The sequence below is a fragment of the Mustelus asterias genome, unplaced genomic scaffold (genome assembly GCF_964213995.1).
Source record: "Mustelus asterias unplaced genomic scaffold, sMusAst1.hap1.1 HAP1_SCAFFOLD_751, whole genome shotgun sequence".
In the NCBI taxonomy this organism is placed as follows: Eukaryota; Metazoa; Chordata; class Chondrichthyes; order Carcharhiniformes; family Triakidae; genus Mustelus; species Mustelus asterias.
This window is the reverse complement of record NW_027590699.1, coordinates 102,529-115,308: the sequence shown is the minus strand read 5'-3', so window position 1 is coordinate 115,308 and position 12,780 is coordinate 102,529. Positions and strand designations below refer to the sequence as shown.

Here is a 12,780-nt window from a genome sequence, read left to right as displayed (position 1 = left end):
GGAATTGAACCCGGGTCCCTGGTGCTGTTAAGCAGCTGCACTAACCACTGTGCCACCGGGCCACATGTCAGTGCCATCGCCCGACTCCAGCCCAGTCTCAGCTCATCTGGAACCCTCACCCATTCCATTCTGACGTCACACCCACACCCATTCCATTGTGACGTCACACCCTCACCCATTCCATTGTGACGTCACACCCTCACCCATTCCATTGTGACGTCACACCCTCACCCATTCCATTGTGACGTCACACCCTCACCCATTCCATTGTGACGTCACACCCTCACCCATTCCATTGTGACGTCACACCCTCACCCATTCCATGATAATTGTGAGGTGATTCATTTTGGTAGGACTAATTTAAATGTGGATTACAGGGTCAAAGGTAGGGTTCTGAAGACTGTGGAGGAACAGAGAGATCTTGGGGTCCATATCCACAGATCTCTAAAGGTTGCCACTCAAGTGGATAGAGCTGTGAAGAAGGCCGATAGTGTGTTAGCTTTTATTAACAGGGGGTTGGAGTTTAAGAGCCGTAGGGTTATGCTGCAACTGTACAGAACCTTGGTGAGACCACATTTGGAATATTGTGTGCAGTTCTGGTCAGCTCACTATAAGAAGGATGTGGAAGCGCTGGAAAGAGTGCAGAGGAGATTTACCAGGATGCTGCCTGGTTTGGAGGGTAGGTCTTATGAGGAAAGGTTGAGGGAGGTGGGGCTGTTCTCTCTGGAGCGGAGGAGGCTGAGGGGGGACTTAATAGAGGTTTATAAAATGATGAAGGGGATAGATAGAGTGAACGTTCAAAGACTATTTCCTCGGGTGGATGGAGCTATTACAAGGGGGCATAACTATAGGGTTCGTGGTGGGAGATATAGGAAGGATATCAGAGGTAGGTTCTTTACGCAGAGAGTGGTTGTGGTGTGGAATGGACTGCCTGCAGTGATAGTGGAGTCAGACACTTTAGGAACATTTAAGCGGTTATTGGATAGACACATGGAGCACACCAGGATGATAGGGAGTGGGATAGCTTGATCTTGGTTTCAGATAAAGCTCGGCACAACATCGTGGGCCGAAGGGCCTGTTCTGTGCTGTACTGTTCTATGTCTATGTATTCCATTGTTTTTCTATGTTCTCTATGTTCTAAAATCAAGTTACAGAATACAATCCTGCTGATGCCAAGGGTTAATTTAATTTATCATGGCCAATCCGTCTAACCTGCAGATCTTTAGACTGTGGGAGGAAACCGGAGCACCTGGAGAAAACCCACACAGACACAGGGAGAATGTGCAAATTCCTCACAGCGACCCGAGGCTGGAATTGAACCCGGGTCCCTGGCGCTGTTAGGCAGCTGCACTAACCACTGTGCCACCGGGCCACATGTCAGTGCCATCGCCCGACTCCAGCCCTGTCTCAGCTCATCTGGAACCCTCACCCATTCCATTGTGACGTCACACCCTCACCCATTGAGATGGGTTTGGATTTCAGCCCAGGGAGGAGGGAGAGTGTGTGGGACAGGGATTTACAGATTTGGGGGAACAAGAGAGGAAAAAATGTCCCAGAGAAACTAGAATTGTCTGTTCAGAATTTCTATCCCGGACTGACGCTGATGACTTTTCCAAATTTTTTTTACAGGATATTGGAAGTGGAGGATTGGCAGACAGAAAACTCAAACCGAACATCATGACTCGCAAAGTCATTTTGTTCATTCGGAGCTGAATATCATTGGTCTTTGAATATGGGAGGAGAAATGTTTGACTCTTCTGTCTGTCGGCAAAGATTTTAAACATCAGTGTGACCGTAAAAGCAGTGAAACAAACACACACCCGATTGAGAGTGTTCCAGTGAACTGACTGAGGAAAGATCTTTAACAGTCTGAAAGAACATCACACAATTCACAGCAGGGTGAAACTACATGTATGTTGTGTGTGTGGACGAGGTTTCAACTGATCATCCAACCTGGAGAAACACAAGGGCACCAGCACCATGGAGAAACCGTGGAAATGTGTGGAGTGCGGGAAAGGATTCGGTTTCCCATCACAACTGGAAGTTCATTGCTGTAGTCACACTGGGGAGAGACCGTTCACCTCCTCCGTTTGTGGGAAGGGATTCACCCATTCATACAACCTTCTGACTCACCAACGGGTTCACACTGGGGAGAGGCTGTTCACCTGCCCTGTGTGTGGGAAGGGATTCACTCGCTCATCCCACATTGTGACACACCAACTTGTTCACACTGATGAGAGACTGTTTCCATGTTCTGACTGAGAAGAGTTTTAAATGCAAAAAAGATCTGCTGACACACCAACGCATTCACACTGGGGAGAGACCGTTCACCTGCTCTGTGTGTGGGAAAGGATTCATTCAGTCATCCCACCTGCAGACACATCAACTTGTTCACTCTGATAACAAACTTTTTAATTGTTCTGACTGTGAGAAGGGCTTTAAAAACAAAAAGGATCTGTTAATGCACCAATATACTCACACTGGGGAGAGGCCATTCACCTGCTGTGTGTGGGGGAAGGGATTCAGCCGCCCATCTGCCCAACTGAACCACCAGAGAATTCACACTGGGGAGAGGCCCTTCACCTGCTCAGAATCCCTGGGAAGGGATTCATTAATTCATCCAACCTTCTGATACACCAGCAGCTCCATACAGGGGATCGACCGTTCACCTGCTCTGAATGTGGGAAGGGATTCACCCGTTCATACAACCTTCTGACACACCAGCAGGTTCACAGTGAGGAAGGGCCATTCACTTGCTCCGTATGTGGGAAGGGATTCACTCTTTCACCCAACCTATTGAACCACCAGTGAGTTCACACTGGGGAGAGGCCGTTCACATGTAACGTCTGTGGAAAGGGATTTATTCAGTCATCTAACGGTAGCACGGTAGCACAGTGGTTAGCACTGCTGCTTCACAGCTCCAGGGTCCCGGGTTCGATTCCCGGCTCGGGTCACTGTCTGTGTGGAGTTTGCACGTTCTCCCTGTGTCTGCGTGGGTTTCCTCCGGGTGCTCCGGTTTCCTCTCACAGTCCAAAGATGTGCGGGTTAGGTTGATTGGCCAGGTTAAAAAAATTGCCCCTGAGATGCGTAGGTTAGTGGGATTAGCGGGTAAATATGTGGGGGTAGGGCCTGGTTGGGATTGTGGTCGGTGCAGACTCGATGGGCTGAATGGCCTCCTTCTGCACTGTAGGGTTTCTATGATTTCTATGATTTCTAACCTGCTAACACACCAGCAAGTTCACAAACGACTGCAAGGTTTGGATTCTACACTTATCGATGCTGTTAATCATATCCAGGTCTGAATCATGTTCTCTCTGACTTTTTTCCTCTGTTGAGGTTTGATATTCTGAATAAATGTGAAATAGACATTTGATTGAATCATTGTTGTAGATTTTTGTCTTTTCCATTTGAGTGTTTAACGTCACGAGGCTGGAGCTCAGAAAGGGCAATCTGAGGGAGGATCATACAGTAGGAACAGAACTTCATTCTTGACCCAGTCCTTCAGGGTCTCGCTGAGAGGGACAAACAGCACTTTGTTCTTTTTCGTCACTTTTCACTGACAGCAAAGTCCCCGTGTGGGTGAATCCTGAGGTGTGTAAGAAATGTGTCCCAGTCGTTCTTTTCCATGGTTCAGAGCTCCTAGACCCGGAACAGAAGCTCCTTTACAACTGTGTTTAGAGTCAGGAAGAACAACGGTGAATGCTGGAAACGTGCTGTCAAAGATTGGTGTAAAACTGGGATCTATTCCTGACTGAGAGTGAAACGGCAGGTTTAGGTTTCCAGACTAAAAATGAAAAAAAGTGTAAAACATTTTAATGTGTGTGTGTCAGTCCTGGTTTATTGAACAGAAACTGGCTTCAAATAAATTGGTTGAAGTCTGCATTAAAGGAGGAGCTGGAGACGTTCAAAGGAGCCTGTTAACTGCTGGGACAATGAGACAACAATTTGATTCCCAGATAGAGAAGGAGCTGCAGTGTGTGTCCAAGAATTCTCAGTTTTGTTGATGTGTGCTTCCCATACACTATCCTTTTAAATAAACCTCACTCCTATCAGCCTTTAACCATTATAAACAGAACAGAGAGAAGCTGAGCAGCATCAGAGCCCTGACTGATCATTTAAGAATGAGTGATGTGTTCAGCTGAAGTTTCCTGTTGGTAGTTTTCTGGGTGATCTCCTTATTTTGATCATTCTCAGTGACCCCTGGGTGTGAACCTCCTCTCCTCTCTTTTAGACAATCATTCACTTAACATCTCCTCTCTCTCAGAAACTCAATCGCTCAACATCTCTCTCACACTCACTGAACATCTCTCTCTCTCTCTCTCTCTCTCCAGGCATTCACTCACACCTCACCTTCCATCTCTCTTACATTCTAACCTCGTTCCTCTCTCACATTTACTTAACCTCTCTCCTCTCAGATACTGTGTTCATCACTTAATGTCTCTCTATCTTTCTTTCAAACACTCACTCATTTAACCTTCCTATTTCAGATCTGCTCAAACTTATTCATTCTTTTCTCTCTCTCATTACCTCTCTCTGAAAAAGCACAAACAAACTTCATCTCTCTTCGCTGTCTGAGAAAACATTTAATTGATGGAGATTCAATCCTCTCTGTTTCTCTCTCCCACTTCCTCTGACAGGCCCTGACTCACTTTAAATCTCCTCTTTTCTAATAACCCTCTTTGGGAAAACTCATTTGTTCTCTAATTCCTCCTCACTTCTCCCAGTGATGACCCTCAGTCCATCTCCCAATTCAGTGAATGTGTTAAAAGTCCAAATAATCTCCTTTCTTTATTGTTTAAAATGGGAATGGAGGTGAATGTAATGCTGAGACTGGCAGCAATCTGTGTGGTTGTTCTTGATGCTGTCAGAGTGAGTTCAGCCTCACAGGAAGGAAGACTGTTCACGGTGATAACATCAAACTGACACCGGCTGTTTCATTCTCAGGTAACACAACTTCCTGTTTCTCTGCTGCCGGTTCCAAACCTCACATCTCACTTCTGAGCAGAAAATAAATCCAGGGACCACAATCTGGTGAGAACATCTGTCAATGTGACCTATATCTGTCCACAGAGTCAGGGCAGAGTCACACAGATCACATTGTGGTGACATTTACAAATGAGCCTGTTATTTCTGTTCAGAGTTTCCATTCGCAGATATAACCAGCTGTGTCTGTGGATCAGTTACTGAGTTCCCTCTGCTCCCCACAGCTGGGAACTGATAGCCTGCTCCCTTTTATTCTAGATTGTTCTCTCTGTATTGCTTGTTTCTTCTGTTTCTCAACTTTTATTTTTGACCACCTCATCTTTCTGCTTTTTAAATTCTTCCTCAATTTTTCTCTCAGTCTTTCCGTCTCTCTCTCCCCCTCTGTATCTTTCTCAGGCTCTGTGTGTTCCTATTTAATCAAGATGTTCAAAATCATGAAGAGTTTCTGATTGATTTTCGAAGGAAAAGCAGGGAGAAAAGCAGAAAAACCCGGCAGGTCCGGCGGCATCTGTTCAGAGAGAAACAGTTAACATTTTGAGTCCATATAATTCTTGAGGGCAGGAAAAACATGGGCTTTCCATCTTAGATTAGGGAATGTGATGGGGTGATTTAATAGAGATGTTTAAAATGACAAATGATTTATGATAGTTTCTCTCCATTGACACTATTTCCCAGGAGCAGGAAGTCTGTCGATGGAGAGAATCTATTTCCCAGGTGCAGGAGGGTCTGTAAGCAGAGGACACAGAGATTTAATATAATTAACAACGGAACTGGAAGGGGTGATAAGGAGAATTTTTTACACAATAACTTGATATGATCTGGAATGCACAAACTGACAGGTGCTAGAAGCAGGTTTAATATTAACTTTCAAAGGGAATTGGATAAATACTTGCAGAAGGTAAATTGGCAGAGTTATGGTGAATGGGATTAATTGGACAGTTCACTCATCTTTGTGACATTCTGAATGTTTCTCCCCTAAGGTTTTAATATTTGATCTTTTCAGTCACAATGTGTCTCAAACTGAATATTAAAACGTTGGGTTTGATGAGCTATCAGACCTGTTTCCTGTGTGTCTGTGTAACTTGAGAACTGCAGATAACCATGAGAAGGAACTGATTATTTTTAGTTCCTCTAACAGACACACCTCAGATATCAGAAATCCCTGGAGTTCCCCATGTCCTCATTAGTCTCGCCTCGAGTATAACAGCTCTCAGTCAGGCCGAGTCAGTCACATGTATCTGTCATGATGTTTCCACTTCGATTTTATCACTCACCATAACACAGACACCTTAAAATATCATTGCTCCCTTACACCTTGTTCTCCTATTGTAATCAAATGTTTGTTGGGCCTCTTGTCTCCCTTAATGTCAGATTACCTGCAGTTAAATGACCTCAGAGACACTGAAACCGACCTTTGTGATTATTATACCAGACTCCAATCAGCCCCAGGAGCTGCAGTTGTAAAATACAGCAGAATTGGAATAACAGACAGGTTATTGTCTGATACTGACAGTGGCAGAGTAACACACACTGGAATCTAAATACATTATATCAATAGACCATGACTCACTCACACCATCAAATAAAGCCTAAACTTTGGTTATGGTGCACTAGATACTGACTGTATTACCATTACATTGGATCAAATGCTGTGTTCACTAACATACTGCAACGTGACTTATTATTTGAACAAACATTGTATTTGTTACATTCAGAGTAAGTCAGTGCTTTGCTGTGTTGTCTCTGTGCTCCATCCCCACTCTGATTGTATTGGAGCCTGTGTGTGTCATTGTTACACAGAGTAAGTCAGTGCTTTGCTGTGTTGTCTCTGTGCTCCATCCCCACTCTGATTGTATTGGAGCCTGTGTGTGTCATTGTTACACTCAGAGTAAGTCAGTGCTTTGCTGTGTGGTCTCTGTGCTCCATCCCCACTCTGATTGTATTGGAGTCTGTGTGTGTCATTGTTACACTGAGACTCTGTCACTTGTTATTGGACAAGCAGCAAGTTACCGTCACAATGCCCAGCTGATTGACGGCAGCGCGGACCAATGGGAAGAGGGGGCAGTGCTGGAGGACCGATCTGGAGCGGCCGGTCCTCCAACCAATAGGAGCGAATGAGGGGCGGGGCCAGCTTTGATCGGCGCATGCGCACAGAGTAATGGCGATGGACAGCTGCTTTTGTTTTGGGCTCGGAAATCTGTTCGAGGTGATTGGAGGTACGGAGAGAGCAATGGATCGTCCAGGTGGGTGGAAACGCTACGTAAATATGTTGTGTAAGCCGCAAACCGCGGAAGAGAGCTTCCCGGACCCAGTTTGTACCGAGCAGGGCTGCAGCTCCTCATGTTCGTCCCGGGTTAACGTTCGCCATCTTTATTGGGGGCAATATGCAGCAGTGCGCACGTGCGGCCGCCATGTTTGTCGAGGGCAATGTTGTCAATCAGTGGGAGGAGCTTGTTCCCCCAGTTCAGAATGGAGACAGCTTGTCCATTTTTTTTGTTTCTATTCCAATTCAATCAAATTAAGTCCAATTCAGAGTCTCAACAAGTTGAGACATTCCCGATCCAAGCTGACAAGACAGGGCTCTCACCTCCTGTCTTGGGCTTGATCTGTCTGCTTTCTACAAATATGTCAAGAGTAAAAGGATGAGATGTGAAGGCATAGGACCCTTAAAAGGTGAAGGGGGAAAAGTTTGTGCGGAACCGTTAGAAATGGCGGAGCTGCTTAATGAATACTTTACCTCGGTATTCACGGTGGAAAGGGATCTGGGTGGTTGTACTGCTGGATTGCGGAGGACAGAAAGGATCGAGCATGTGGACATAAAGAAAGAGGATGTGTTGGAACTATTGAATGGCATCAAGGTTGGTAAGTCGCCGGGACCGGATGGGATGTACCCCAGGTTACTGTGGGAGGCGAGGGAGGAGATTGCGGAGCCTTTGGCGATGATCTTTGCATCGTCGATGGAGACGGGAGAGGTTCCGGAGGATTGGAGGATTGCGGATGTGGTCCCTATATTCAAGAAAGGGAACAGGGACAGCCCGGGAAATTACCGACCGGTGAGTCTAACCTCAGTGGTTGGTAAGTTGATGGAGAGGATCCTGAGAGACAGGATTTATGATCATCTAGAGAAGTTTAGTATGATCAAAAGTAGTCAGCACGGCTTTGTCAGGGGCAGGTCGTGCCTTACGAGCCTGGTTGAGTTCTTTGAAAATGTGACCAAGCACATTGACGAAGGAAGAGCGGTGGATGTGGTCTATATGGACTTCAGCAAAGCGTTCGATAAGGTCCCCCATGCAAGACTTCTTGAGAAAGTGAGAGGGCATGGGATCCAAGGGGCTGTTGCCTTGTGGATCCAGAACTGGCTTGCCTGCAGAAGGCAGAGGGTGGCTGTGGAGGGGTCTTTCTCTGCATGGAGGTCAGTGACCAGTGGAGTGCCCCAGGGATCTGTTCTGGGACCCTTGCTGTTTGTCATTTTCATAAATGACCTGGATGAGGAAGTGGAGGGATGGGTTGGTAAGTTTGCTGACGACACCAAGGTAGGTGGTGTTGTGGATAGTTTGGAGGGATGTCAGAAGTTGCAGCGAGACATAGATAGAATGCAAGACTGGGCGGAGAAGTGGCAGATGGACTTCAACCCGGATAAGTGTGTAGTGATCCATTTTGGCAGATCCAATGGGATGGAGCAGCAGTATAAAATGAAGGGTACCATTCTTAGCAGTGTAGAGGATCAGAAGGACCTTGGGGTCCGGGTCCATAGGACTCTTAAATCGGCCTCGCAGGTGGAGGATGCGGTCAAGAAGGCGTATGGCGTACTAGCCTTCATTAATCGAGGGATTGAGTTTAGGAGTCGGGAGATAATGCTGCAGCTTTATAGGACCCTGGTTAGACCCCACTTGGAGTACTGCGCGCAGTTCTGGTCACCTCATTACAGGAAAGATGTTGAAGCCATTGAAAGGGTGCAGAGGAGATTTACAAGGATGTTGCCTGGATTGGGGGGCATGCCTTATGAGGATAGGTTGAGGGAGCTTGGTCTCTTCTCCCTGGAGAGACGAAGGATGAGAGGTGACCTGATAGAGGTTTACAAGATGTTGAGGGGTCTGGATAGGGTGGACTCTCAGAGGCTATTTCCAAGGGCTGAAATGGTTGCTACGAAAGGACACAGGTTTAAGGTGCTGGGGGGTAGGTACAGGGGGGATGTCAGGGGTAAGTTTTTCACTCAGAGGGTGGTGGGTGAGTGGAATCGGCTGACGTCGGTGGTGGTGGAGGCAAACTCGTTGGGGTCTTTTAAGAGACTTCTGGATGAGTACATGGGATTTAATGGGATTGAGGGCTATAGATAGGCCTAGAGGTGGGGATGTGATCGGCGCAACTTGTGGGCCGAAGGGCCTGTTTGTGCTGTGGCTTTCTATGTTCTATGTTCTATGTTCTATGTTCTAAACCCACAGCTTGCCTGGACTTGCAGAATCTCACTGGCTGTCCTGTCTGGAGACAATTCACGTCTGTTTAACCTGTGATAACGCTCTCTCCACTCACGTTGTTTGTACCTTTAAGACTTGATTACCTGTAAGGATTCGCATTCCAATCATTATTCTGTAAATTGAGTTTATGTCTCTGTATGCCCTGTTTGTAAGAAGTCTCACAACACCAGGTTAAAGTCCAACTGGTTTATAAACCTGTTGGACTTTAACCTGGTGTTGTGAGACTTCTTACTGTGCTTACCCCAGTCCAACGCCGGCATGTCCACATCATGCCCTGTTTGTAAGCAGATCTCCACTCCACCTGACGAGGGGGCAGCACTCCGAAAGCTCGTGGCATTTGCTACCAAATAAACCTGTTGGACTTTAACTTGGTGTTGTTAAACTTCTTATTGGGCTTGATCTACCTGATCCAAGCTGATTGGAGTAGGCATAGCTCCTCCTCCAAGGCTTGATCTCATTTGCATCTTAGCCAAAAGGCCGAGATGCCGCTTTTAAAAATTGCTTCAAATGCAGCTAAAATGTAACCTCATGACTTCAACCAAGCACAGCATGTCAATACTACACTTGATCTTAGCCAAAAGGCCGAGAAGCGAACATGTCCATTAAACTGCATCAACCCTCTGAGTCCCAATGTCTTATTGATGAGGCAGAGCGGTGACAGAGAAGGAAAAAGAAAGGGAAAGTAAAAACAATAAATGCTGGAAAATCTCAGCAGATCTGACAGCATCTGTGGAGAGAGAATAGAACCAATGTTTTGAGACTGGATGACCCATAGTCAGAGCTTGTACACGTGTAAACAGAGCATGTAAACTTTGACACCTCCATGTACCCTTGTACACCTCTATCAATCTACTTTGCTCCAAGGAGAACAACCCCAAGTTATCCAGCCTAACATTGTAACTATAATTCCTCATCTCTGGAACCATTTTGATAAATCTCCTCTGCACCCTGTCAAGGAGCCTCACATCCTCCATAATGTGTGGTGATCACTGGTTTGCACAGACCCAGATGTTCTGTGTTCCTGTCTGTGATCTCATCACACACTTACAATTGCACAGTGACATCACCCCCGCTCCCCGGGGATTTCTTCAAATGGGAGATTTTTCTCTGATGCCAATGCTTCTGATATCTTTCCAGCTGCAGGCTCTAGCAGGAGATTTTAATATTGAAATCAGTTAAATTGTTTCAGAGGTGAGTGTTTGTGACCATTCACCCACAATTTAGAGTTTTAAATGATGTGCTCTGTTATCTGTACTCTGGTTCCACCTCTCTGGGGCTGTTCTGACTACTGTGGATCTGATTCCATGTCCATTCATTGCTCTGTTTCACCTCTGCCCTCCCTGATCACCTCTCTGTCATTGTCTAACTTCCTCTGCCTCTAATAATGGTTGTATTTTAGTTATGCTGCTGGTTTAGTAGCTTTATCTTAGAATCATAGAATCTCTACAGTGCAGGAGGCCATTTGGCCTGTTGAGCTTGCATCGACAACAATCCCAACCAAGCCCTATCCCTGTAATCCGATGTATTTACCCTGCTAATCCCCTGACACTACGGGACAATTTACCATGGCCGATCAACCTAACCCACAGTATTTTTCAGTCAGGAATGGTTTATTTCTGTGTTCTTGTCCATTTCTCTTCCACTTCTAATCTTACATTGACCATCAAATTCTGCACTGTTTTTACTCCTGGAAATCATTATGTACATCATGAAACATTCGTCGAAATCTTGCTGCTGTTCTCACCGGCAGGATCTTACGGTTCCGCCGACAGTGCACCCCTGCTGCGGGTCTCCCAGAGTGAGGGGTGTGTTCAACAGGAAGCCCCATTGACAACGGTGAGATCATAAGATCCTGTCACCAGCAGGCGGCCTGCGGCCTCCCATCTCCACAAAACACAGCGCAGAGAGCGAGCAAAAACCCTGCCCATTTTCTCTAACCCCAGGTACGGCCATGCGTAAACCAGTTGGTTTTTATGACAATTCAGCAATTTTCATGGTCACTTTTTCCTTGTGCCGGCCCCACAAATTACCAGATTCATTCAGCTCAATTTCACAATCTGCCTTTGTGTTTTTGTGGGCTCTTTCTCACTCTCTTTTTTCCGTTTTAAATCAATTTCACAGGCAATTAGAAGAGGAGTATTTGCAGTTGGGAAATTCCACCCAAGCATCACATCAAAATCTGACAGAGTTGTGGAGTTTATCATAACCTGAATATTATTGGATTTTGAAGATGGAAGGAAAAAACTCTATTTACAGTGGGGAGAAACTGTACACGTGTTGTGTGTGTGAACGAGGTTTCAGTCGATCATCTGGCCTGGCGAAACACATTCGCAGTCACAGCAAGGAGAAACCATGGAAATGTGGGGACTGTGGGAAGGCGTTTAATTACCCGTCTGAACTGGCAACGCATCGACGCAGTCACACTGGGGAAAGACCGTTCATCTGCCTCGAGTGTGGGCTAGGCTTCACTCAGTCATACAGCCTGCTCCTGCACCAGCGGGTTCACACCGGGGAGAGGCCTTTCACCTGTTCCGAGTGTGGGAAAGGATTCATTCAGTCAACCCACCTGCTGAAACACCAGCAGATTCACACTGATGAGAGACCTTTTAAATGCAGAAAATGTGGGAAGTGCTTTAAGAGTTCTCGGGAACAAGTGTCGCATCAAAGAGTTCACACGGATGAGAGACCTTTTCAATGCCCAGGCTGTGGGAAATGCTTTAAAAGTTCTGGGGAACTGGTGTCCCACCAACATGTTCACACTAACGAGAAGCCATTCAGGTGCTCTTACTGTGGGACTGGGTTCAGACGATCATCTCAACTCACTGTACACCAGCGAGTTCACACTGGGGAGAGACCATTCACCTGCTCCAAGTGTGGGAAGGGATTCATTCACTCAGGCAACCTGCTGAGACACCAGCGAGTTCACAAGTAATTACAGTGATTGGATTGTGTAGATAATCACATCCAGCACTGAGCAATGCTCATTGGAGTCTGTTTCTGCTGGTATTTATAAATGCCAGCCCAGTTACAGGGGATAATGTTCTGGATAAAAGTCACATAAATCAGCTTTGTGTTAAACACGCAGTGTGTCGAGTCTTTTTAATATCTCTAACACGAGTTAGCTCCTTTTAAAAATCTCTCCCTCTCCCCTGTCTCCTCCATCCTCACCTCTAACAAGTGTGAGGAGCTCATGGAGCTTCTTTGTAAGATTGAGACAACCTGATCAGCTGCCTCTGCTGCTTCCCTCCCTTCCACTATACCAGCCGGACCAGACTCTTTTTCTGAGCTCTGAACTCTCACCTTTCTCCAGATTCTATTCCAT

At 46.2% G+C, this 12,780-nt stretch overlaps 2 protein-coding genes and 1 non-coding gene across 5 annotated transcripts in view; 1 reads left to right on the top strand and 2 right to left on the bottom strand.

The window, feature by feature from the left end:
• The window catches only part of LOC144487353 (uncharacterized), a 71,362-nt gene that overhangs the window by 38,192 nt on the left and 20,390 nt on the right, over positions 1-12,780 (bottom strand). The window lies entirely within an intron of this gene.
• Positions 4,945-12,533, top strand: LOC144487346 (uncharacterized). 3 transcript variants are annotated; one of them, XM_078205432.1, is made up of 2 exons: positions 4,945-5,031; positions 11,580-12,527. In XM_078205432.1, the coding sequence occupies exon 2, from the start codon at positions 11,689-11,691 to the stop codon at positions 12,388-12,390; it is 702 nt and encodes a 233-aa protein (XP_078061558.1). In that variant the 5' UTR covers positions 4,945-5,031; positions 11,580-11,688; the 3' UTR covers positions 12,391-12,527. The 3 variants fall into 3 exon arrangements, with proteins under 3 accessions (XP_078061558.1, XP_078061555.1, XP_078061557.1); XM_078205429.1 differs by lacking the exon at positions 4,945-5,031 and adding an exon at positions 7,126-7,226 and having other exon boundaries at positions 11,580-12,533; XM_078205431.1 differs by lacking the exon at positions 4,945-5,031 and adding an exon at positions 11,209-11,401 and having other exon boundaries at positions 11,580-12,533.
• On the bottom strand, positions 9,854-10,052 carry LOC144487355 (U2 spliceosomal RNA). The gene has a single exon (XR_013496398.1). It is a non-coding gene; the product is annotated as a U2 spliceosomal RNA (small nuclear RNA).